The sequence below is a fragment of the Grampus griseus genome (genome assembly GCF_964374135.1).
Source record: "Grampus griseus genome assembly, chromosome: 17".
Classification (NCBI taxonomy): Eukaryota; Metazoa; Chordata; class Mammalia; order Artiodactyla; family Delphinidae; genus Grampus; species Grampus griseus.
The window spans coordinates 68,928,035-68,955,456 of NC_139011.1; the positions used below are offsets into that span (position 1 = coordinate 68,928,035).

General features: G+C 41.0%; 2 protein-coding genes across 5 annotated transcripts in view; one reads left to right on the forward strand and one right to left on the reverse strand.

Annotated features, from left to right (window-relative positions):
* ARFGEF1 (ARF guanine nucleotide exchange factor 1) overlaps window positions 1-5,623 on the forward strand; it is a 134,747-nt gene extending 129,124 nt beyond the window's left edge. The window contains exons 37-39 of the mRNA XM_082675324.1: window positions 949-1,087; window positions 2,384-2,501; window positions 4,147-5,623. Of these exons, the coding sequence (XP_082531450.1) occupies window positions 949-1,087; window positions 2,384-2,501; window positions 4,147-4,311 (422 nt within the window). The 3' untranslated portion in view covers window positions 4,312-5,623. The remainder of the gene's footprint in view (window positions 1-948; window positions 1,088-2,383; window positions 2,502-4,146) is intronic.
* A 1,123-nt stretch (window positions 5,624-6,746) lies between these two features.
* Window positions 6,747-27,422, reverse strand: part of CSPP1 (centrosome and spindle pole associated protein 1) — a 112,489-nt gene continuing 91,813 nt past the window's right edge. For 3 of the 4 annotated variants that reach the window (XM_082675001.1, XM_082675000.1, XM_082675003.1), the window contains 7 exons: window positions 27,278-27,417; window positions 23,649-23,789; window positions 21,487-21,533; window positions 18,270-18,333; window positions 11,391-11,500; window positions 9,454-9,592; window positions 6,747-7,572 (listed from right to left, as the gene is read on the reverse strand). In XM_082675001.1, the coding sequence (XP_082531127.1) occupies window positions 7,361-7,572; window positions 9,454-9,592; window positions 11,391-11,500; window positions 18,270-18,333; window positions 21,487-21,533; window positions 23,649-23,789; window positions 27,278-27,417 (853 nt within the window). In that variant the 3' untranslated portion in view covers window positions 6,747-7,360. Of the gene's footprint in view, window positions 7,573-9,453; window positions 9,593-11,386; window positions 11,501-18,269; window positions 18,334-21,486; window positions 21,534-23,648; window positions 23,790-27,277; window positions 27,418-27,422 lie in introns of those variants that run through there. The other variant, XM_082675002.1, reaches the window with a different exon arrangement.

Consider the following 27,422-nt stretch of genomic DNA (forward strand, 5'->3'; position numbering starts at 1 on the left):
GATTTTCAAACTGTCTTTCGTCTTGTTTACCCAGTCTGGGCCTTCCTGTCGACACCGGCTGCATGCTACAAGCTGCCCTTTCCTGAGGCCAGACCTCAGAAGGGAAGTGCAGGGCTTTGAAGTGGGAGGTAGATTTGTTTTTGAACAAGTTGGAAATTTTAAGTAAAAAACAAGCTTTATAATAATTTTACTGACATAGCTAATTTTTTATTTAAGAAATACTTACTTAGTACCTATTAGGTGCAAAACGGTGCCAGAGAGTGAGAGGCTGCAGAACATGCAGAAAACAGAAGGAAGCTGCCCTTCCTTAAACAACAAACTCTTCTGACAGTGTTGGGTGCCTTACATTTGCGTGATTTATTTTATGCCCAGTGTCTCTCTAGCTCCTCATTAAACCCACCCAGGCTTTGTTCATTCTCCTCCGTTCACAACCTCACTTCTGTAAGGAGTCGTCTATACTTATCTTTTCCCCTTTATTCAACCCAAGTTGTGGCCACCGTTCAGCTGGGACTGTTCCTGCCAAGGTCACCAGGCTCTTCACTTCCCCAGGCCCTCCCTGTCCCCCGCTTCCCCCTTCCCCCTCCCCAGGCTGCTCACCTTTGGCCCATTCTCCCCATTGCCGGGGTGTAGCCTGCGCAGGGTGCCCGGAGCTGAAGTGTGTCTCGTTTGAAGAGTTGTGCCTTCCCAGGCAAAGCTGTTCTGTATCTCGGGTCCCCAGCTTGAGGGGAGGGAGTTCTAAACCCAAAAGTACCCGACTAGGCACCTCCCCCCACCCTCCACCCCCCCACCCCCGCACAGGTATCAGTGCCTTCTCCGTGTGACCCTGTCCCCGTGGAGGGCACGAGGCCTGGGCGCCACGGCTGGACGCACATGGGCTCCACGCAGGCTGTTTTGCCTCCACGTGAGATGCGTCTCCTCCCGCTAACGCGGCCCTTCCCCCTTCTGCAGGCTTCAAGGGCAAATCCAAACCCAACCTTCTGAAGCAGGAGACAAGCAGCCTGGCCTGCGGGCTGCGCATTCTATTCCGGATGTACATGGATGAGAGCCGGGCCAGCGCCTGGGAGGAGGTCCAGCAGAGGCTTTTAAAGTAAGACTCGGGGCTGGGTTCCTGGCTTTGGCCCACGCGGCTCGGTTCAGAGCCGGAAGGGCCGCGCGGTGTGTGTGGGACAGGGATGGGGATGGACACACAACACCGAGTCCACAGCCCTGCCCGGCTTGGGGCCTGAGGAGGAGATTGTGGAACTTAAACAGTCTTACAGACAAACGTGCTCTCACACAGTTGGTGAGATGCAAGCAAATTACGTCTGTTTTTGCTGCTACAGGACAAAGGAGCAAGTTCTATGTCTTAAAATTTTCAAATGCTGTAATTTTTAGGCTTTTTTTCATGCCATAGGTAGCTCCATTTTTACAAACCAATCCATCTGTGAAAGTGAAAACCTTCCTGCCTGCGTTTAGTTTGAAAAAGTGTGTGGAGTTTCTATTGGTGTTTTGTTTTGTTTGCACTCCATTTTTACTTCATGACATGTTAAGATTCTGTCCTTTAAAATTTAAATTCACACTAAGAATGAAACATGCCATTCAGAAGGAATACTGCTGTTTACATTGTGTTTTTATTTATTTATTTATTTTTGGCTGCGTTGGGTCTTCGCTGCTGCGTGCGGGCTTTCTCTGGTTGCGGCGAGCAGGGGCTACTTTTCGTTGCGGTGCGCGGGCTTCTCATTGCGGTGGCTTCTCCTGCTGCGGAGCTCGGGCTCTAGACGCACAGACTTCAGTAGTTGTGGCTCACGGGCTCTAGAGTGTAGGCTCTGTAGTTGTGGATCGCGGGCTTAGTTGCTCCATGGCATGTGGGATCTTCCCGGACCAGGGCTCAAACCCGTGTCCCCTGCATTGGCAGGCGGACTCTTAGCCACTACGCCACCAGGGAAGCCCCTACATTGTAGTTTTGTGTCTTCTTGGGGGAATAGATGTTCTCAGAGACCAATTAAATTCATTTTAGAACGCCAAGCGGTCACCTGGGCTCTGTTTCCCCATTTTGTTGATGAGACTGTTAAGGCCTAGAAGCGTCCCGGTCACAATGCAGGAGGGGAAGGGTCACTCCAGGTTTCAGCCCAGGTCTCCTGATGCCAAGCCTGTATGCGCTCCTGCACGGTGGCTTTGCATTCAATGAAACTTGGAAACTGTTTCCTGGTAAGCTGCAGTGGCTTCTTCTGGTATTTTTATTTGGCAAACGTATAAATGTTTATGTTGACACTCCAGTTAATGAAAACACGAGGCGTCTGGCAGGTTCCTAAGAACCACTGCCCTCCTCGTCTCAGTTGTTCTCTGTGAATGTCATACCAGCAGGTGTGCGAGCACATGTGACAGGGAACCTTTTCTGTTCCAGTGTCTGCAGTGAAGCCCTGAGTTACTTCCTTACCCTAACATCGGAAAGTCATCGGGAAGCCTGGACTAACTTACTGCTTTTGTTTCTAACTAAAGTCCTGAAGATCAGCGACAACAGGGTAAGTACAGCACCCCGAGCCTCACTGGCATCCGGGCTGCGGCCCCTGCTGCTCGCACCTCACTGGCGCTCCCTGCTCCCTCCTCACCCCGCCGAGTTCTCCAGTCAGTGATTCTGTAGGGGTTCAGTAGGGGAGGGATCCTAAAGATACCCTGACAAGCGACTTGGGTTCCTGCACATGGTCAACTCCCATTCTGCCCCATTTTCAAAACTGCTGACCAGGGCTTCCCTGGTGGCGCAGTGGTCGAGGGTCCGCCTGCCAATGCAGGGGACACGGGTTCGTGCCCCGGTCCGGGAAGATCCCACATGCCGTGGAGCGGCTGGGCCCGTGAGCCATGGCTGCTGAGCCTGCGCGTCCGGAGCCTGTGCTCCGCAACGGGAGAGGCCACAGCAGTGAGTGAGAGGCCTGCATACCAAAAAAAAACCCCGAAAAAACAACAAAAACCTGCTGACCAGCCCTCCCTCCATCCGCCCCCAACCACGGCTGCATCTGGGCCTCAGGCCTGTGCTCTAGGATTCAGCCATTCCTTTGGCATTTTGATTGGTTCCATGCGACCCAGAGCATCTAGTGAATGGGCCATAAACTCATTTAAGACTTTTAAGCCAGTAGAAATAAAGATGAAATATAAATGCATAGCTGTGTGTGTGTGTGTATGTGTATATGTATAATATATATATATTATACATATATATATATATATATATTTAGTTTTCAGAAATACGCATTTCACTCTTTAAAAAATGTAGCAACTTTCAGCCCACTAAAATGGAAATGGGTTACTGTGATCCCTGAATAGGTTTTAAAAATGCCTAGTCTGGTGGCCTGAATTTTGACACGTCAGGCCATGGTGGTGTTTGGGACCCCGTAGAGGCCATGTAATGCTACTCGGTGCCCCACAGATAGCCGTCCCAAGTGGCATGCTCTGTCCACGTGTGTGTCCCTCTGACCCGTGGGCCAGGTAAAGCTTGGAGAAGTAACTTAAGGCACCAACAGCCAAGTGGCCGAGAAGGACTTCCAACCCGTCTGCCTTATTCCACAGTTTGCTTTCTGACCACGGTGTGTCATTACTGCTTACTTGTAGCTTGTGGGGTGCGGAGAGCAGAAAAGGACAGAAAATAGGCAGACGACTAGTATTCAGAACTACAGCAAAAATACAAAGTGTATCAGTTAAACTATAAATATAGAAGGTATAATCTTTGCTTGGAGACCTCATATTTTGTATTGCAGTATTAGGTAGAATTTTCCCTAAAAATTAAAATTTTATTTACCAAATAAAAGATGCAGTTTCAGTACCCCATAGCTTATAAAAACTCAGCTGTGGGTCTTGCTTGGCTTCCTTCTTTTGCTTATTACCCAGGGAAAACAATGATAAATACTAAACGTTTGTCATAAGTTTGTCAAGGAAATGTAATGGAAAATGTTTTTCAAAATAAGGATAGATAACCAAGTGAATAATGTATGTATTAAGTTTTGAACACTTCTCAATCTTTCAGTTGCATGATCAATAATCACTGCTTTATGCAGACGCGTCTCCGGTCTTCACCCATCAGGGCCTTGCCCCCAAGTGGGTTGCCTCTCAGGGCACTTTGAGGTTCTGTGGTTTGCAGTGCAAGCACTACTAACAGAGAAATTCGTTTCCCCCCAGTTTAAAGCTCACGCATCATTCTACTACCCTCTCTTATGTGAAATTATGCAATTTGACTTGATTCCTGAACTTCGTGCTGTTCTTAGAAGATTTTTTCTGCGAATTGGAGTAGTTTTTCAGATATCACAACCACCTGAACAGGAACTTGGAACAAACAAGCAATGATGGGAAGTTAATATTTTTCTGTTGGCGTTTACATCCCTCCGTTCTTCAAAAGGACGCCGGAGCTGAGGTTTCCTACCTGAAAAATGGTTTCTCTGAATTGCAGTGTCTAAGGGTTACTGATAAAGAAGCTTAGAACTTCAGCTCGAACCTGCAGTGCTCCAGTCCCTTTTTGTAACCTGATGGATTGTTTGTCGTGTTGGGCTCACGAGCTTTTTTTCCCACAGTGTCAGCTTATATGCTCCCGTGTCCTTCCCTGTCCTCGGTGGCAGGGAGAGCCCCACATATTTCTGGCAGGTGTGGAAGTGAAACTTACCCAAAGAACTCTAGATGTAAAGATTTGAACTTCTGCAAGAAGTACAACTCAGGAGAGCTGTATTTTGAAGGATAAAATGTTTATAATTGGGGGTTGGGGGGAGAAGAAGAAATTATTGTTCATGGTAAAAGATATTAAGCAACTATGGTATTCTTATTCTGAAGATTTTTGCACACTCAGGCTATCTGAGATACTGGTAATCATCCTTCTGTGAAAAATTGTACAGAGATGCAGGTCTGTAATATAAAAATCTTAAACATTATATAGTTCTTCCTGCACTGTTTTATTTTCTTTCTTTATTTTCTTATTCATTTGCTAAGTACCTATAATATTTTGTCAAATGCACTAAACATCTGGGTTGAGCTTTTTGTCTTTTTTATTTTGTGGGGATTTTGGTTTTGCCCTTTTTAGGGGGTGATTACTTTGAGGGTTTAACAAGCCCAGAAGCTGTTGTGGCTGACACTTGTCATGATCAACAACAAAGAAAGTAGAAAATATCCCTGCTGACATAACCACCTGTAATACACTTCTCTTCGGGCTTTTAAAGATGAGCCATTAAAATAGAATGATCCTTCATGAACCGAAACTTGAATCACTGCAAAATGACTCTCGGTTGCTGTCACTTCCTTTTCTTTTCTTTTGGGTGGCGGGGCTTGATTTAGATTTTACTCTATGTACAGAATTTAATGTTGAATATATTAAAATAACAAATCTGGCATGGTTTGGGGAAGTTAGATTTACTGGAAATGTGTTCATACTGTGAATTGTGCTCTGATGGTTAAACAAAACGACAAGATTGTCAAGCATTCCGTATTAACAGTGGATGTAGAAAATTTTTTCAGATGGATAAAATGTATATGGTACAGATGTAAAGTTTTCTATGTAAAAAAAATTCTGTACAACTTTCTGTACAATATTGATTCTCATCTGGCATATTCTAATCAGGTTATAGGTCAATAAAGTTTTTGGATTATTTCATCAGTGCAATCAAAACCTGTGTAATCCACAGCCCCATGTTTCATTGACTTTTTTTTTTTTTTAATTAAAAGCCATGCAACCGGGAAAAGGATATTCTCATTCACAGCTACATGTAAATTCAATGATGCTCTTTAGTTCTGATAGTTTCTTTCCAGCTTCTGGCATTACAGCCTCCCCCATATCCTGCTTTCTCAACTATAGGCTATTCATAATTTAATATTTTGTGTATTTATTAACCCAGAATAAGGCTGCACTATTTGAATCCTGAGAGAAGGAGCTAAAGTTGAAGTTAACTTTGGAGCACTTTACAGGGCTGCCATCGTGTGTCCTCGGAGTCCAAGTTGATGGTATGACAGCGTGAAAAGGAAAATAGAACATGTCAAGACTATTTATTTTGATGGTTGTGTTAAAAAACAGGAGACGTGTTTGGTCTTTGCTGTAGCATCTCTTAGATCGTGAGTAGTCACTGTGAACAGAGCATTTGTAAGTGCACTACATTTATTACCCCCAAGACACAGCCCTGCTCAAGCCCAGCTGGATGCTACAGCCAGGAGCCACCGTGACCTTCTGGCCTCTGACGGTAAGTGTTTCAAATGACCTGGCGATTTGTTACTGTATGGTATCATATCAGGACTCTTCTCTAGCAGAAATGGAGGCTTTCATATTACTTTCAGATGAAGATATAAGAAGAAAAATCTTTAAGTAAAATAAATGATTCGATTACAAACATCAGCATGCAATTTATATGCAGCTGAAATTCAAAATATCAGAAGTTTCACACTTGAGGTAGACCTATCTGATCTTGTGTCCCATTAATTACATCAGTGGAAACGTGCAATCAGTGCCTGGGGGTGTTCTTAGCTGTCAGTCACAGTGCTGGACTCTAAGAATTATTTCCAAGAATTTGAATTAGTCTTTACCTTTTTAAAGGCACCTCTTAGGGAGGGAGTGATTAGAAAAACTAACTCACCCAAGGGTCCACAGTGGCGCGGCAAGGATTCCAATCCCCATCCTTTACCCCTGGGTGTTCCTGCCTCTCTTCAACTTCTAGAACACCTTGTCTAGAAACCTCAATTCCAGTTAAAATAAGAAATTGACATTTGTAATAAAAATAATTTATTTTTATCAATAAGTAGTTAAATCATATAAATAGCAAACGTAATGCCTTCATTGGCACAAAAATAGAGGCAGAAAGATGTGACACTTAAGTGCATGGCTCACGGGAATATAATCATTAACTCCCATCATTTATACTGAATCAGTAGTTAATAAAGGACATGGAAATAAGCACATTTGATTCTCTCATTACATAGCAACAGCTATAACCAGTATATTTACTAAATGAAAAATTATTCTGAATAGTGATAATAGCAGACATACATATGACAAAGTATTCTGGCTTTACAGTACTGTTAAGACACTTGTGTTTTATTCACCTTATCTTACTGACAAGCAGAATTTTAAATAATGCACATACGGTAGTTGATTCCAAGAGCTCATTACCATCCTAATTTATGGCAAAATTTGTGCAAAAGTAATTCTATACAATTCTACATTATATAACTTAATAATCATGTCCTTTTATTTATGTACATACTATACATCATATATATCATCATGGAAAAAAATTACACCTTATATACAGATGGAACATAAGTAACTGCCAAGTATGGGCCAAAAGTAGCACGTATCATTAAGGTTCAGATTTCACATTCTTTTCCCCTTAAAAGGCACTACTGGGTCCAAATACAATTTATTTTAACCGTGTGCAGTAGACAGGCCCTGCCAAGTGAAAGTACCTGGTTTTACAGGAACCTGCTGCTGCTCCTGCCTCAGCTGCTCTGCCATGAACCGTTTCAGCGTTTCTGAGGTGCCCGGGCGGAGCCAGGGCTCAGTTGCTACAGAGTTCGATCCGTCGTCACCCATGTGCTTCATGATGTCATCAGGGTCAACCAGTGAACTCTCATCATCTAATGGAGGCAAGAGAGACATGACTCAGGTAACACGGGCGGCAGGCAGGTCATGTGAACAGAAGTCTCCTGTAGTCTAACCCATTAGAGCTCTGCGCTTCTCCGCAGTACTGTGTGCTACACTGTCCTGTTTTGTTCAGACCTCCTCCTTTTAGAGGTAGGAAAGCAAACCCAGGAACAGAAACAAAAAACGATCAACTGACCAAGGTGACTCCATGGTACTGGTAGCAGCACCCAAAGGGATTCAAGGATAGCAAAGGCGATGGCACCGAATGTTGACTGTAGAAGTGTCAGCAGTCTTACTCTGTGTCACCTGAGGGATGCCATGCAAAACTTTGTTTTTAATTTAGCAAGGTTTTGGAAATATTCCTAGCCTACTGAATATAACACTGCTTTGAGGAAATAAGGTCATTTTAGGAAAGCATTAGGGGATGAAATTACATCCATTCTTATACCTTATCTAAGAAGTTGTGTTTACTCCATTAAGAGATATAGCTCTTACGTTGCATTCTTTTAACTGGTTATACTCAACTTCTATATCTGTATTTTACTTATTATAATAATAATAGGAAAATCTGTCTTCCTGCCCTGTGATGTCAATTTCTTTATTTATTTACTTTTTTAAATTACATCTCCTGGTCTGTGAAAGATTACCTCAGCAAAGGGACATACGCACTCAATGTAATGAGTAATCAATTCACATCGTACCAAAAAGCTCCTGTTTGAAAGGACAATGTTAAAAAGAAAAAGAAAAAAAGTTTAGAAGTTGAAAGCCTTCTGAAAAAGAGGAGAGTCTTCAAATGGTCTATTTTCTCTCAAGTATATATCCCTGTTAAATATTAATTCAACTTATTGGTTCTAAAAGAAATTGAGGAATAGGTAATTCTTAGTACAGATTAAAATGCCTTTTAGCCAAAAAGAAGGCATTCCTTTCCCACTGTCCACAGTTTTCCAGATATGATATGAACAGTACTGCTCTATCAGTTTACCATGTTTGCTGGTATTTGGTATGAAATTACCACCATCAGATTGCATGACAGCTTACTCCTAGAGACTGAGTATAGTTTTAAATTAACAAATATTAAAGATTGGATCTAAAAAATATCTTAAGAAAATTGCTATTAGAAAATTATTGTAATGTAGCTTAACACAATAAAGAGAATTGTCCAAATAGACCACTCTGCTATTTGCTAAAGCTAATTAATAAGGCTTATTACTATAATATTGTCACATTATCCTAATGACTAACAGCATCTCCATAAGGAAGGTGGCCTAGGGCTGGCAGAGGAGCTCGTTAGTTGCCTGAGGAAGCATCCTGCCTGCCTGTGCTCAGTGATAAGCTTTAACCTGCTGTTCACCAAAGCAGTGAGAGACGGCCAACGCCCAGCATGATGAGAAGACTATACTTTGACTTAAAGCAAAAAATATCTATTTTCTGTTTATATCTATGTACAGAAGCCCAAGTAAAAAGGTAAAAAAGTTTTCTTTGTAGCACTACAGATTTATAATAGATGTGTTACACAAAGAACTCAAGGTTTTAAAGTTGACTTCTGATAATCTCTCACTTCAGCAGGGAAGCGAGATGCCAATACTGATCAACATTTTCCCTGCTGAAAGCAAAGCCTGGATATATTTAATACACAGAAACTTATCTGTTTAGAATCCACTCAAAAAAGGGTACCCCCTCTGGCAGAAAGAATCTGATGCAAAATTAATCCTTCGTCCTGGTTTTGCTGAATAGCTACTGTGTTCTAGGCCCTACAACTCAAAGGCTTTCAAAACTCATTTCCTCTGTCCCTCAGCCATTAGTGAAAACTTCCATGAAGCAGGTTTAAGAGTTCTCACAGAATCTGCTGTTGGCTATTAAACTTGGCCATTTACCTGTATTAACAGGTTTATCCTGAAGTTCATTCAGTTTTCGCATTCGTTCCTCGTTTCTCATTCTAAGTTGATCGATATTTACACTGGATACAGATTTTAAAGAGAGACCATCTGGTGGTACGTTAGGATGACTGTTATCCTGTAATTAAGAAAAGAGAACTTAAGAAACGATCATTAATGTGAAATATGTTCAGAATAAACCAGTGAGTCAAAACCTGTTCTTGCCCTTGGTAAATGTATAGTGTGATGAACATAATATAAACAAATGAAAATCTATAGCATTTATATTCTAACTCCTGATGTTTATCCATGCAGGCTTAGATGAAGGGTTAGCATTTGTGATAACATATAAATGCTGCCAGACTGGATAAAGGTGGGGAATTATAAAACACAAAAGGAAAAAAACTGCAACGTAGGGGCTAAGAATCAGTCCAGCTATAAAATCAAGACGGGAGGCTTCCGTCTTGTGGTGCAGTGGTTGAGAATCCGCCTGCCAATGCAGGGGACATGGGTTCGAGCCTTGGTCTGGGAGGATCCCACATGCTGCGGAGCAACTATGCCCATGCACCACAACTACTGAGCCTGCGTTCTAGAACCCGTGAGCCACAGCTGCTGAAGCCTGTGCACCTAGAGCCCATGCTCTGCAACAAGAGAAGCATGTGCACCACAACGAAGAGTAGCCCCCGCTCACTGCAACTAGAGAAAGCCCATGTGCAGCAACGAAGATCCAATGCAGCCAAAAATAAATGCAGGGTAGTACTGGCATAAGGATAGACATAGGTGAATGGAACAGAAGAGTCCAGAAATAAGCCCTTATACTTACGGGCAGAAAAACCAATAAAATTCACTAGGGGAAAGAAGAGTCTTTTCAACAAATGGTACCAGAATAACAATATCCATGTGTAAATAATGAATTTGGACCCCTATACCTCACACCATTTGAAAAAATTAGCTCAAAGTGGATTCACTGATGTAACTTTTAGAGCAAAAACTATAAAGCTCTTAGAAGTAAACACAGAAGAAACTTTCATGATCTTGGGTTAGGCAATGGTTTCTTAGATACGACACCAAAAGCACAAGCAAAAAAAGAAGATTGATAAGCTGTACCTCTGTCAAGATTAGAAGCTTCTGTGTTTCGATGGACACCATCAAGAAAATATCTGCAAGTCATATATCTAATATAGGACTTGTATCCAGAATCTATAAAGAACTTAGGACTCAACAATAAAAAGACAACCTGATTTGAAAATGGACAAAGGATTTGAATAGACCTGTCTCCAAAGAAGATCGACAAATGGCTAAGAAGCACAAGAAAGGATGTTCAACATCATTAATCAAGAAAATACAAATCAAACCCACAATGAAATATCACTTTACACTCGCTAACAAATGTTGGCCAGCCTGTAGAGAAACTGGAACCTTCATAGACTGTTGGTGGGAATGTAAAACGGTGCAGCCACTTTGGAAAACAAACAGTCTGGCAGTTCCTCAAAATGTTAAATGTAGTTAGTATGTAACCCAACAATTCTACTCTTAGGTATGTGTGTGTATACACACACACAAGCAAAAGAAATGAAAACATTATAAAATTTGTATGCGAATGTTAAAAGCAGCAGTATTCATAACAGAAAAACTGTGAACAACCCAAATGTCCATCAGTTGTTGAATGGATAAACAATAGTGGAATATCCATACAACGAAATATTACTCAGCAATAAAAGGAATGTTACAGATATGCTGTAACTCAGATGACCTTCTGAGTCCAATAACCTGCTCACGGTCATCCAGTATTTGGTGGTAGAGCCTAGGTTCAGACCAATGTCCACCTTATTCCAGAGCAAGTTCTCTCTTCATTGGACTACACCAATTTAGCATGGGTCAGAACCCAGACCTCTCGTTCCTAAACTTGAAAAAAGAAAAGGACATATCATACATACAAAGTCGAGTCCTTTCAGTTTGTTCCTCCTGCGCTCCCTCGCAGAGGGCAGCTGTGACGGCAGAGGGAGGGCGTCATCCTCGATGGCAGGATATGTCTCGCCATACGCACCTAGAGGCCACACGGGGAGAAGCCTTAAACATCCACCATTTCACATGGTTTTATTCAGAACTAAACCAAGACTGTCTTTTAATAGCTTTATTAAGATGTTATTTAACATACAGTAAAATTCACCCACTATAAATGTTCACAGTTCAGTGATTTTTATAGAATTGCGCAGTCACTACAAAGTTTTACAACATTTCTATCAGCTCAAAAAGTTCCCCTGTGCTCACTGGCAAAACCACTCCCTACTCCCACCTGCCAACCCCATGTGAACACTGATCTGCCTTCAGTCTGGAGATTTACCATTCCTGAGATTCCATATAAATGGAGTTATACAATGTAATATTTTGTGTCTGTCACTTAGCATGTGTTTGAGGTTCATCTATGTTGTACCATGTATCAGTACAGTTGACCCTTGAACAACATGGTGATTAGGGATGCTGACCCCCTGTGCAGTTGAAAATCCACATACTGCTATCTGCCTCAAAAACAAAGGAAATGATAAATGACTCACCCAAGGGCAGGAAGCTGAAACAGTGTGGACTGAATCAGGACTCAAACCCTACTTCTAAAGATTCCAAATACTGTGATCTCTAATCAAACACAGACTTCCCCACACTTAAGTTTAAAGATCTGTAAAATGGAAAAACAGGTACTATATTTATTGAAAAAAAAATTTCAGTGGACCTATGTAGTTAAACCCATGTTGTTAAGGGTCAACTGTAGTTCTTTTCTGTTTGTTTTTTGTTGTTTTTACTGCTGAGTAATACTATGCCATATGGGTATCTCTCATTTTGCCTATGCACTCACCAGTTGATGGACATTTGAACTGTTTTTCGTTGGAGATTATTAATAATGTTACTATGAATGTTCATGTACATGTCTTTTTGTGGCCATATGTTTTCATCCCTTTGGGGTATATTCCCTAGGAGTGAAATTGCTGGGTGTTATGGTAACTATGTTTAGCATTTGGAGGAGGTAGAACCATTTCACATTGTAAGAAGGTTCTAGTGTGCCCACATCCTCACCAACACTTGGAATTGTCATTCTTTTGGATCATAGCCATTCAAAGTGGGCCAACAGCCTATCTGACCATGGAGTTGAATATATTACTTAAAACATTTAGAATTGTTACCCCAACTTTATTTTGAAAAAATTAAAACTTAAGGGCTTCCCTGGTGGCGCAGTGGTTGAGAGTCTGCCTGCCGATGCAGGGGACACAGGTTCGTGCCCCGGTCTGGGAGGATCCCACATGCCATGGAGCGGCTGGGCCCATGAGCCATGGCTGCTGAGCCTGCGCGTCCAGAGCCTGTGCTCCGCAACGGGAGAGGCCACAACAGTGGGAGGTCCGTGTACCGCAAAAAAAAAAAAAAAAAAAAAATTATTTGGCTGTGTCAGGTCTTAGCTGCAGCATGCAGGATCTTTCATTGTGGCACACAGGCTCAGCAGTTGTGGTATGTGGGCTCTCTAGTTGTGGTGCACAGGCTCCAGAGCTGACAGGCTTAGTTACCCTGGGGCATGTGGGATCTTAGTTCCCCCACCAGGGATCAAACCCATGTCCCCTGTGCTGAAAGGCAGACTTAACCACTGGACCATCAGGGAAGTCCCATGGCCATTCTAATAGGTATGTAGTGGTATCTCTTGTGTTAATTTGAATTTCCCTGATGACACATGATTTGCATTTCCCTGATGACAAATGATGTGGAGCACCTTTTCATATGCTTATTTGCCATCTGTCTGTCTGTGGTGAAGTGTCTGGATCTTTTGCCCATCTTTTAATTGGGTTGTTTCTTTTCTTGTTGAGTTTTAAGAGTTCTTTGTGTACTTTGGATAAGAGTCCTTTGTCAGATGTGTCTTCTGCAAATATTTTCTTCCAGTCTGTGGTTTGTCTTATTCTCTTGATATCGTCATTCACAGAGCACTGAAGTTTAATTTTAATGAAGTCCAGTTTATCTATTATTTCTCTCATAGATTGTGCTCTGGCATTGAATCTAAAAAGCCATTGCCATGCCCAAGTTCTTCTAGGTTTTCTCCAATGTTATCTTCTAGGAGTTTTATAGTTTTTGCATTTTACATTTAGGTCTATGGTCCTTTTTTTTTTTAATCTTTATTGGAGTATGGTTGATTTATAATGTTGTGATAGTTTCAGGTATACAGCAAAGTGAATCAGTTATATATATACATATATCCACTTTTTTTTTTAGATCCTTTTCCCATATAGGTCATTACAGAGTTCCCTGTGCTGTACAGCGGGTTATCTATTTTATATATAATAGTGTGTATATGTCAATCCCAGTCTCCCAATTTATCTCTTCCCCTGCCCCACTTACCCCCTGGTAAAAGTTTGTTTTCTACATCTGTGACTCTACTTCTGGTTTGTAAAAAAGTTCATTTGTACCTTTTTTTTTTTGAGATTCCACATATAAGCGATATCATATGATATTTATCTTTCTCTGTCTGACTTCACTCAGTATGATGATCTTTAGGTCCATCCATGTTGCTGCAAATGGCATTATTTTGTTCTTTTTTATGGCTGAGTGATATTCCACTGTATCTGTATATATATACCACATCTTCTTTATCCGTTCCTCTGCTGATGGACACTTAGGTTGCTTCCATGTCCTGACTATTGTAAATACTGCTGCAGTGAAAACTGGAGTGCATGTATCTTTTTGAATTATGGTTTTCTCTGGGTATATGCCCAGGAGTGGGATTGCTGAGTCATATGGTAGTTCTATTTTTAGTTTTTTAAGGAACCGCCATACTGTTCTCCATATTGGCTATACCAATTTACATTCCCACCAACAGTGTAGGAGGGTTCCCTTTTCTTCACACCCTCTCCACCATTCATTTAGATTTTTTTGATGACGGCCATTCTGACTGGTGTGAGGTGATACCTCGTAATTTTGATTTGCATTTCTCTAATCATTAGTATGTTGAGCATCTTTTCATGTGCTTTTTAGCCATCTGTATGTCTTCTTCGGAGAAATGTCTATTTAGATCTTCCACCCAGTTTTTGATTGGGTTGTTTTTTGGATACTGAACTGCATGAGCTGTTTGTATATTCTGGAGATTAATCCCTTGTTGGTTGCTTCGTTTGCAAATATTTTCTCCCATTCTGTGGGTTGTCTTTTTGTTTTGTTTATGGTTTCCTTTGCTGTGCAAAGGCTTTTAAGTTTCAATCCCATTTGTTTATTTTTGTTTTTATTTTCATTACTCTAGGAGGTGGATCAAAAAAGATCTTGCTGTGATTTATGTCAGAGTGTTCTGCCTATGTTTTCCTCTGAGAGTTTTATTTATTTTTTACATCTTTATTGGAGTATAATTGCTTTACAATGGTGTGTTAGTTTCTGCTTTATAACAAAGGGAATCAGTTATACATATACATATGTTCCCATATCTCTTCCCTCTTGCATCTCCCTCTCTCCCACCCTCCCTATCCCACCCCTCCAGGCGGTCCACTAAGAGTTTTACAGTGTCCAGTCTTAACATTTAGGTCCTTAATCCATTTTGAGTTTATTTTTGTGTATGGTGTTAGGGAGTGTTCTAATTTCATTCTTCTACATGTAGCTGTCCAGTTTTCCCACCACCACTTATTGAAGAGACTGTCTTTTCTCTATCACATGTTGTTGCCTCCTCTGTCATAGATTAGGTGACCATATGTGCGTGGGTTTATCTCTAGGCTTTCCATCCTGTTTCATTGATCTATATTTCTGTTTTTGTGCCAGTACCATACTGTTCTGATTACTGTAGCTTTGTAGTATAGTCTGAAGTCAGGGAGCCTGATTCCTTTACGTCTGTGGTCCATTTTGGTGTTTTTTTTTTTTTTTTTTTTGCGGTACGTGGGCCTCCCACCATCGTGGCCTCCCCGGTGTGGAGCACAGGCTCCTGACGTGCAGGCTCAGCCACTCCATGGCATGTGGGATCTTCCTGGACCGGGGCACGAACCCGCATCCCCTGCATCGGCAGGTGGACCCCCAGCCACTGCGCCACCAGGGAAGCTCTGTGGTCCATTTTGAGTTGATTTTTTTGAAGGGTGTAATGTCTGTGTCTAGATTCACTTTTTTGCATGTAGATGTCCAATCTTTTCTCTACTGTACTGCCTTTGTTCTTCTGTCAAAGAACAGTTAACTATACTTGTTTGGGTCTATTTCTAGGGTATTTATTCTGTTCCACTGATCTATTTGTCTGTTCTCTTGCCAATACCACACTGTCTTGATTACTGTAACTTTATAGAAAGTCAGTTCTCTGACTGTTCTTTCTTCTTCAGTATTCTGTTGGATATTCTGGGTATTTTGCCTCTCCATATAAACTTTAGAATCAGTTCGTTGATATACACAATATAACTTGCTGGGATTTTTATTGGGATTGCATTGAATCTATAGATCAAGTTGGGAAGAACTGACATCTTGACAATACTGAGTCTCCCAATCCATGAACATGGAATATTTCCCCATTTATTTAGTTATTTTATTTCTTTGATGAGAGTTCTGTAGTTGTCCTTATATAGATCTTGTACATGTTTTGTAAGATTTTCATCTACATGTTTCTTTTGGGGGGGTGCTAATGTAAATGATATTGCATTTAAATTTCAAATTCTACTTGTTCATTGCTGGTATATTGGAAAATGATTGACTTGTGTATTAACCTGGTATTCTGCAAGCTTGCTATAACTGCTTATTAATATGCGGGGGGGGGGTTTCTGGTGGTGGGGGATTGATTCTTTCACATTTCCTACAATCATGTCATCTGTGCACAAAGGCAGTATTATTTATCCTTTCCCAATCTGTGTACCTTTTATTTCCTTTTCTTGCCTTACTGAATTAGCTAGGACTTCCATAATGACGTTGAGGAGTGGTAAGAGGGGACATCTTCATCTTGTTTCTTATCTTAGCAGAAAAGTTGCTAGTGTCTCATCACTAAATGCTAGCTGTAGGTTTTTTGTTGATGTTCTCTAGGGAGTTGAGGAAGTCCCCCTCTAAGTTTGCTGACAATTATCATGAACAAGGTGTTGGATTTTGTTTAATCCTTCTGCATCTATTGATAATGATGATAATGACGATTTTTTTCTTTAGCCTGTTAAAGCAATGAATTATATTTGAATGAATTACACTGAATGTAACCCAGTTTTGCATAACTGGTATAAATCCTACTTAGTCGTGGTGTATAATTCTCTTTATACGTTGTTGGATTCGATTTGCTACTGATCTACAGTTTTCTTTTCTTATGATGTCTTTTTCTGGTTTGGGTATTAGAGTAATGCTGGCCACAGAGAATGAGTTAGGAGTATTCCATCTATTTCTATCTTCTAGAAGAGGCTGTAGAGAATTGGTATAAGTCTTCAATAAATGTTTGGTAGAATTCACCACTGAACCCATCTGGGCCTGGTGTTTTCTGTTTTGGAAGGTTATTAATTATTGATTCAATTTCTTTTTTTATTGTTATTACAGTCAATTTGGGGCTTTTTCCTAGCTTTATTGAGATATAATTGACATACTGTGTGAGTTTAAGGAGCACAATGTGAGGACTGTGAAATGTTTACCACAATAAGGCTAGTTTACACATCCTTCACCTCACATGATTACCACTTTGTTGTTATTATTGTTGTTATGGTAAGAGCATTAAAGTTCTACTCTCATAACAACTTTCAAGTATAAAATACAGTATTATTAACTATAGTTGCCATGCTGTCCATTATATCCCCAGATATTCAACTTATAAATGAACGTTTGTACTCTTTGACCAACATTTCTCCACTTCCCCCACCTCTCAATTTCTTTAAAAGATGTAGGCCTATTCAAATTGTATTTGGCAGATTGTGACTTCTCAAAAAAAAAAAAGAAACCATTCACACTACCAGCCTTACCCACACTCATCAGAACAGTGGCAACAGTCATGACTAGGGGATGCTTGTGGTGACCATTAATCAAGACAGACTGCATATCTTTGGTCTAGTATAAGCTCTATGTAATGAAATATTCCGAGCCACTGTCTTGAGTGCCCCAGACTGTCTTCATTATTAGCAGGAACTGGTCACATTTCCCTGACGTCTAATGAGCTATCTTCCCATCCCTATTTCCTACTGATTTCTCTATCTTTACTCACTCTCCACACTATGACTTCCTTGCAAAAGAAAAACTCATTAGAAAAGAAAAAACTGAGAAAGAAATATAGGCTAGTTTGGAACGTTGATCACTTGAAAATATAAAATAATTGACATGAAATAAAACTAACATGTAGAAGGGAGAATTCCCTGATGGCCCTAGGATAGCAGAAATGCTTATGTTCAGAGTACACAACTATAAGTGTCTATTGCAGTACATGTACCTTCACATATCTTCTCAAGACTAAGTTATATTCTTATGGCTTGTTAAAATTAAAATATTTATTAAGATAACTGTGGATTCACATGCACTTGTAAGCAGTAAGGGAGACCCCTTGTACAGTTTGCCTCGTTCCCCACAATGGTAGCATTCTGTACGGCAGGAGCAACAGCCTCACACCCAAGACACTGATACTGATAAAAATCCTCCAATCTTATTCAGATTTCCCCAGTTTTACTTGTACTCATTTGTGTGTTTGTATTAAGTATCTGATTTTGAAAATTTTGTTAAGTTATATTTGATGATTATTAGTAAAACAAAATATTCCTTTTTTTTTTTACCATCTTGCACAACAAAGAGTAAAGTACTGATTTTTTAAGTATGGAGAAAAACACAAGTATAAATAATGCTTAATATTTAAAGAAATAGGTTGGTAAAATAAATATACTCACCAATAAAAGCACTATCAGATTCCAGTAATGAATTTTTCAAGAAATCATTAGTGTCATCTCTGGGCTAAAAGAAACATCATATATTAATGACTATTTTTATTAGTCCTGCGTGGCAAAACAGCAAATTTGTACTAAGGCACAAGTCTCCACACTCTCTCCAAAATTAGCAAAAGAGGACAGGGTGAGGTAGAACTGGCTGCTTCCCTCCTCCACCACATTCCAACGCCCAGAAAATACAGGAAAGACCTTTTATTAAGAGTTACATTATTGCTGATAAAAATATAATAGAGTACGAAGCAGTGAACCCACTTTAAAAGTCTTTAAACCACTGTCGAGATTTATTCATTCTCTCAATAAATCTGTTTAGTGCACTTACTATTTTCCTCTGTGTTAGGAACTGGAGATACAAAGATGAGTAAGAGTTTCTGTTCTGGAGTGGATCACAGTCCCATGGGGGAGAGGCATACCCTCAGATAATGAGAGCCCCTTGTGACAGCAGCTGTCACAAAGGCATAGCACAGATAGTGAGGGACATAGGAGTAGCGAAAAAATAATGCTAGGGTTGGGCTTGTAATGAGCTCTCAAATTAGAGGTAAGAAATTTACATACAGAGAGTTCTACAATAATGTCACCTTACATACTGGAAGGAACCTAAAGTCACCCAACACCACCTCCCTGCACTTCCCTTCCAGATTTCTAGGATGTGCTAGAATACTCCAGTGAAGAGCTGTCCATTAATTTCTAAGGAAATGCACTCCACTGAGACATAGCATTGGTTATCGGAAAGTTCTTCTCTTTCACTGAGTTCTTCCATGTACTAAATTCTTTTACATTTAACACCCACTGACTACGTCTGCTTTCTAGCATGACAGTAATGGTAATAATAGCATCTAATAGTCACCAGCTGTTCTTAGCACTGCATACACACTGCCCAGCTTCTCTTCTGCATCACAGTTCTTCACACACAGGAGAGAGTGATCAAGGCCCACCTCAGCCCTATCTTCTCCCTGACACTCTTCCCCAGTTTCACCTTGCGTTTTCCATATAATCCAGTTCCTAGGAAGGTGAACCCACAACTTTTTAGCTTTTTTTGTAACAGCCATGTTACACTGTTGGCTTATGCTCAGTTTCTACTCAGCAAAATATGGTGTTATTAATCCAGGATTTAGATCAAAATCCCAGAAGTTAAATTTCAGTATTTTTCACTGAGAAATATGGCTGCCACATACAAAGAAACCTACAGGGTATTCAGAAAAGGTGTCCATACATCTCAAGCAATGTGGTACAGGGACAGGGAGGGGCTCCGGAGTCCAGCCTGCATTCAGACATGGGCTTTTCTGCTCACTGGCTGTGTGGCCATGGCTAGCAGTTTCCTCTTATGTAAAATGGGGATAAGCATACCTTGTGAACTTCAGAGCAAATAAATGTCAGGTACCTCGTGCACGTACAGAGTGTTGCTACTGCAACGTTGTTATCACCATTATCACTTCAAAACCAAGCACCAACAGCTACCAACTGGTAACGCTGGGCAACTAACAGCCTAGCTGAGTCTTACTTTTATAATCTGAAAATGGGGATAATACTACCTGTATCATTAGTGTGGGGGAAGATTAAATTTATTTTCAACCTCAGTCTTTCCTCAAACTCTCTCTCTTATCCATCTACTCACCAGCTCCAACTATTTGTCTAGCAGGCATCTCAAACTTACCGTGACTATAACTAAGTTCCTGACCTTCTCCCTCACCCTGAAACCCATTTTTCCTGCTTCTTCATCTCTGTAAATAGCAACTCCAACCAAAAACCTTGAAGTCCACCTTTGACTCCTCTCATGCCCCACATCCAATATGTCAAAAATCCTATCTCCTTTCAAAGTAAATCCAACCACTTATGACTTTCACTGCTCCCACTCCAGGCCAAAGCACCTTATCTCTTAATTAGATTATAGCAGTAGCCTCCTGTCCCCCTCAGTCTATTCTCAGTGAATGGCAGTCAGTTGTTAAAACATGAAACCAATCATGTCACTCCTCTGCTCAAAACTTTGGAAGCCTTTCATCACATTCATAGCATAAAAGGCAACACCCTAAGGCCCCCTGAGGCTCTGCTGCTCATCACCCGCTCTCTGCCTCATTTGCTCCCACCCACCCCTGCTCCTGGAGGTCCAGGCTCCCCGGGACTCCCGCTCTCCTAGTACACATGAGGCTCACTCCTGCCCGGGGCCTCTGCCTGGGAGGTTCTTCCTCCAGATGTGTCCCCCAATATTTCACACGACACCTCCCTGATGTCCTTTCTCAAATGTTACCCACTCACAGTGAGGCCTTCCCTGCTCACTGTCCTTCAGACTGTAAACCCTTCCTTCTAGTCCTCCCAGTGCCCCCTTCCCAGCTATCATTTTCTCCAGAGCCCCACGATTCAACATACTAAGTATTTTATTTGTCTATTGTCTCTCCTTCTTTCTAGAAAGTAAGCCCTCAGAGGACAAAGATTTTTGTTCCTTTTGTTCACTCCTGTGCCCACAAACACCTAGAATATTAGCTGGTCCACAGTAAGTATTTAACAAATATTTGTTGAATGAAAACTGGCTCATCCCCTTCCTTTTGTTCAGTCTTTGCTCGATAGTCCCTTCCTCAGGATAAGAGTTGTGCCCTTACCTTGCTTAGCTTCTTGACAGGTCTCACCACTACATGGATTACAGACTCTTACTTCCACTACTGCTGCTAACTGACCTCACTCATTATGGGACAGGCCCTATAAGGGCTTTTAATATATTATCTCATTTAATCCTCACAACAGCCTTTGAGCTATTTTTTATTTAGTTAATAAACATTTATATAGAAATTACTACATGCTAGGCCTGTCCCTAAGTGCCTGCAGATATTAATTGATTTTAATCTTACAGCCACCCTCAGAGATAAACACTATCATCCCACTTTACAGATTAGGAAACTGAGGCAAAGAAAGATTAAATACCTTGCCTGAAGTCACACAGCTAAAAACAGACCAACTTGAACAGCCTAGCCCTAGAGTCTTGTTCTTACTCATTACAACATGCTTCCTCTACATATTACACTAATATCTCTTTAGCTACCCACTACACTGATGGGACAAGTCTTAAATTCTTTCTTAATATTCCTGAAGAATTCAAAACTGGAATACTCACCATACTCCTAAAAATTTCTATCACCCAAAAACTGGCTTGAAAAATTATAACTTTTCTTACCATTCTGTGGTCTTGTACTTTAGTGCTTGGGACAGCATCCAAGTCAACTGTAGCCAGTGGAGAGCAAAAACAAATTAAAAGGTTAGAAAATACTTTAAAAACAAAAATAAATTTTAGAATAGCTCTTGTAGGGCTTCCCTGGTGGCGCAGTGGTTGAGAGTCCGCCTGCCAATGCAGGGGACACAGGTTCGTGCCCCGGTCCGGGAAGATCCCACATGCCGTGGAGCGGCTGGGCCCGTGAGCCATGGCCGCTGAGCCTGCGTGTCTGCAGCCTGTGCTCCGCAACGGGAGAGGCCACAACAGTGAGAGGCCCGCGTACCACAAAAAAAAAAAAATAGAATAGCTTTTGTAATTAACTCTTTACTAGAGATTACTTTTCAATGATCACATTTCAGAATTTTTTAAGATACTACTTGTTTATTAATAAATATAACCCAGCGTCCAATCCATTCTAGTTGGATAAAATTCTCCCATTCACATGTAATAAATATAAAAAGTAAAATCATTGTGAATTTAAAACTGATGCCTATAGAAAAATAACCATCTCCCCTCATATTTCTACAATCTGTGTAGAAAATTGTTGAGAAGAGTTAAACAACTCCCTCACGTGGAACTGAAGGAAACTGAATTCAACTCCAGGCACCTGGTTCCGGGGCAAAGATTTTGGATCAGGTAACCCAAAGGCCCCTCTGATATGACCAGGGTTCCTATGTGTTCCTCTCAATAGTGCACTTTATCCTTTTAGCTACTGCCTGTGGGAATAAATAGGCTGCCAATGATAGCCTGTATTCCTTGTTAAAATATTTTATACCCACATTTTTGATTGTTTTATAGTTAAACCATATTCTTATGAATTAAATCATCACAGTGTTTGGTAGAAGTTGTGGGGTAGTTGCTGTAGGGGATGGATACCCTCAGTCCCAAAATGGACCTATTTCCACATGGGGACTACTTTTGGGCTAATCAGAGCAAGTTGCCAAGATCACACCAGATCAGATCATCAGTTGGGTCTCCTAAGGAAAAATGCCACCAAAATGGGTGTAAAGGTTGAAGACTGTACTTGCTTCTCTCTTCTCTCCTGATGATATGCCTACTATTTATCACAGACTTTGGGTTACTCTGCTGTCAGAGGGTGATCAGTGAGACCACTGTTAAAAATTCTATGCAAGATGGAGGAAAGACTTTCCCTGTCAGTCTTTACTGAAGCCTTGACCTGTGATCAGGGCCTAAAGTGGTACATCACTTACTCCTGTGATACTCTCATGTAGTCAAAAATAGGTTCTTCAGATTCTGTAGGTCAGACAAGCCTGCTAGTAAGGTAGGGTTTTGAATTTTCCTGAAAATAACTGCTAGGACCATCTCCTTCTATTCTTGTTACCTAACTGCTGCATTTTTATGACTCATTTTCCATGGCTGCACTCAATGGCCTGAAGGCAGGCAAAGCTGGTGAGATATGTGTGAAGGTCATGCAGGACAGCCGGGTCAATAGGGCCCACTGATGTTCTCTGAGGCCACTAGCTCCGCTCCACCTTTAGGTGCCTGCCCACCCCACCCCCAGTTACACACTCCCAAGGGACCCTAGATATCTCCTTTGCAACATTCATCACACTCACACTTTTTAAGCATCTAAATTCTCCAACAGAGTATAAGCCCCTTGAGAGCAGTGGCATATTTCATTCATCACCATATACCCTGGATATAGGTCACTACCCAGGCTCATAGTAGGCACTCAGTAAGTATCTGTTGATTGGCTAATTACAAAGAAATATACTCATAGCCCAGTCTGAAGCTTTACAGATTTTATGCTATATCAAAACTCACAGACACACACAGTAGAGAAATGTCCCATAGGACACCGATGTGTCTGCCCAGCATTCCTTACCCTGGTGCAGATACCACCTGGCCTAGTCAAGGTACTCAATCCTCCTGGCTATCATGAGTGGCTGGACCCCTCCCGTGCACAAATAACATACCCCAGTCAAGCCAATCACAGCCCTCTCTGGGACTTACTCTTCTCAGGGACTATAGGCCAAAAGGGGCATGTGAATATGGAGCTGCCAGTGGAGGGAGCCTGCCTCGGATTGAAATCAATACCAGAGACTGAGAAAGCCAACAAAAAAACAACCCATTGAAACTGTGAAACAGCAATGACTATTTCTTACCTTCAGCAGCTTCCTGCATTTTTATTCTATTCAGTCTCTTCTGCTGCTCTCTTAGCAAGGCTTGCTGCTGAATCTCTAAGGTATGATAATCTCTTGGAGGATCCGGGTACATAAATTTCAAATCAACTCGTGTTTCTGAATCTGGTACAAAAATAAGTTATATTAACCAAGTTAAATCTTGTTTCCAAATGAGATTTTATAAAACTTCACTATAAATAGGAACAGTATAAATAACGAGACATCAATCAGCAAAGTCAAAGGACATCATCATAAAACTAATGAACACAAAATTAACATTCTTTAAATAAATGCCTTTTCACAAACTTATCACCTTTATAAGGGAGCCCCCAGAGCAAGCAGCAGCTGACTGCCACATTCTCCATCCTGACCTTCCCACTCCCCCAAGATGCCACCTAGAGCCTGCCACTATGTGCAGGTACATCCAAGCAATTATTCAGATGGCTGTAACTCAGGCAGCCACCAGACACTGAATCACAGCCGATCCCTAAAATACACTGGAAAAATGAAACCATAATGTTATTGGCCAATTAATATTTGTAAATATCATGCCAAAAAAAATGAAAAGATAAATGCAGGCTGCCTGGAGCTTTAGGAGGGATGTCATTTCTGCAGGAAATGACAGTCTGAGAATTCACCTATGCCACAAGTTCAAGAATTATCAACTGATCAGAATTAAAATGTTAAACCTTAATTTTTAAATCTTGAGAATAAAAATATAGTTCACACATTTAAAAAGTCTTGACAATATTCCTTTTGATCCACAGTGGAACTAATCAGAACCCTATGCCCCGCCCCCAACCCAAGTACAAAGGCCCCTCCTTGTCTCCTGCCTCTTGTTTATAGAGAAGCTGAAGTCTCCCAGGCCTCCCTGAGTCACAAAGGAGCAGGCTCAAGTGGCTAATGATCAGGACAACAGAGTCACAGACTCAGTGTCTGATGCACACTCCTGAGTTGTTTTACAGATACTGTACCTGCCACCAGAAGGAAAAAGCGGACTGCATGATGATCAGACTGCAGCCGTGACATAAACTGCTCCACCTTGAGCAGTCGCTTGTTCTGCCCACATATGTAAATGGGCAACTACAACTGCCAGCAAAGAGATGCTACAGACCCATGCCAACAACTTCCACCCTAAGAATACAGCACCGTATGTCAGCATGAAGAAGTTACAAAGACCTTCATGCATGATCCCACAGAAACGGAATGATGTTCTGCCAAGTGGGGATTTGTAAGCAGCTTTTGGCAGGAAAGAGCTCTCTGCAGGAGGCCCCTTTGTCTGTCATTAACCTTAAACCAGGCACCCCCATGCTCTCCTCATCTCCAGCCCTAGCACACCTTTCAAATCTTTTGATCACACAATACCTTGCCTAATGTGTTGGTTCTTTCTGTAGAACTAAGAAGTAGAAATGAAGAATAAGTAATTAACAGATGACCAGATCTCTTCCCTAGCTTCCCCTTCAGTAATCTCACAAACTGTGTGAATAGCAACTAAAGAATGATCATGAGTAGTCAACAGGCCTGCACACAGTGGGGGGGCGATGACTCTGACCCCCATCCCAATGAGTAACTGAGATGACTTCCCTCTTTCCCTTTAAAAACTTTCATGGCCCAGCAGAATCTTCAGGATGGTTTTTGGGGGACATTGAGTCCAGCATCTCGCCAGATTGTCAGCATTCTGATTAAAAACAACTTTCCTTTCCACCAACTTTTGCGAGTACTGATTTTTTTAAGCGACAAGCAGCCGGACCTGATTTGGTAACAATAGTGGGAAATGAGAAGCATGCTGAATATCTAAGAATTAGAAAATGATTAAGAGCAAGGTTAACAGAAGAGACTCTGGACACATGAACTTGGATTGGAGCCTGATTTCCCCACTTCCAGACTCATTTTCCTCTCTATAAAAACAAGAGACATCAACAACTAAGTCATATGATCAATGAGGACTAGATGTGGTAACAGGGAAATGAATGGCTCAATTTTACAGTTTAAACCTTTTTGTTCTCAAGACCTCTTTACCCTCTTAAAAGTTAAGGACCCCAAAGAGCTTTCATTTACTGCCCCCCATCATATTAGAAATTAAACCTAAGAAATTTTTAAAACATTAATACAAAAACATATTCTATTAGCTTCAGAGCAATGAAGTCATCATGTGCCATATATGCTCTGGAAAACCTGTACACACAGGAGAGAATAAAAATGAAAAGGACAAATAATGTCTTAGTTTATAATAAAAATAGTTTTGTAAAGCAATTATACTCCAGTAGAGATGTTTAAAAAAAAAATAGTTTTGACCTCAAGAAGGCCCCTGAGACCTACTGGCTTAATATAATACCTGGCATATAATAAGTAATCAATAAATGACAGAATAAAAACATAACTATGGTATATGTAATTGATGACACATGTATATCTAAGTGAAAAAAAACAAAATTAAATAACAATTACATCTAGTTTTTATTTTACTTTTTTTGTTTTAATTAAGCTCAGAAAGACTAGTAAATATACAAAATATTAATTGTGTTTATATTTAGGTGATTTAAGTGATTTTTCCCTCTATCCTAAATTTTCAAAACTTTCTAAAATAGATATTACTTTTAAAAATAAGAAGCAGAAGAAAGGTGTAAACTCCAATTCATGTGGTATAGGTCATAAAACCACCATCCAACAACTCGCCTCCTCTATCCCAACAGCCGCTCTGTGAGTGCACCTGAAGAAAAATCACAGGTAACACACATTTTGGTTCCTCTCAGTCTCCCAAGCCTCTGTTACCTTGGCAATCCTACTTCCCTAATAAGCTTTCTCTCCTCCTCCTAAGTGGCCGCATCAAATTTTCTCTACTCCCTTCCTTCAAAAGTCCTGCATTTCCTCCTTTCTACTCAGGGACCCTGCTCTCTTCAAAGACATTCCCTCCCTCCCCTATGTTGTAAGCCTCTGCCTCCTGTAACAGCTTTCACATGAGCTTCCTAACAAGCTCCTCCAGCTCCAGACCCTGTGTTCCTCCCCTTCCCAGCCACCCTTCTTCCAAGGGTTCTTCTGCTCATTGCCTCTAACACTTTGCTTCCTATTTATTCAGTCCTCATTTCCAAAGCTAACTGGCTTCTGATCGGCTTCTGATCCCATAATTCCACCAAAAAAGATCTAGTTGAGGTCACCAATGACCTCTGATCCAACTGACACCTTCCAATATTCATTCTACATAGTCCCTCCTCCCCGATACACTCTCTTCCCTCAGCTTTCAGGACACCACATTCTCCTGCTTAACCTCCAGTCACTGACTCTGCCTTCTCCACCTCTTTACTAAGCTCATCTGGCTGTCCATCCTCCACTCAATGTCAGGTGCCACTCTTCACACTATTTTACTGATCTAATCCACTCCTGAGGCTTTAAGAGCTGTATGCCCTCCAAAGGAAAATAGCCAAACTAAAGGTCCATCCACCAGACTGGTAAATTGAAGAACTAGAGTATACAGAAGTTTCATTCAGCATCACTTAAAATATATACCATAAATGAAACTTTACTTTAGAAAAAGGATACAAACGTCTTTAAAGATACTTAAATATGGGTAGGACACTCTTGCTGTATCATTACAATAGCAGCATTCTACTCACCTCTATCTTTCAGCTCATTAAAGTCATGAATATTCTGAAAAGTAGTAGTGTCTAGGCCCTTAGGTGACTGTCTTCTGACTGGAGCCTGTAACCGATGTCTGGCCATGTCAAATACATCCATGGGATTCCTTTCTCTTTTCCTGTA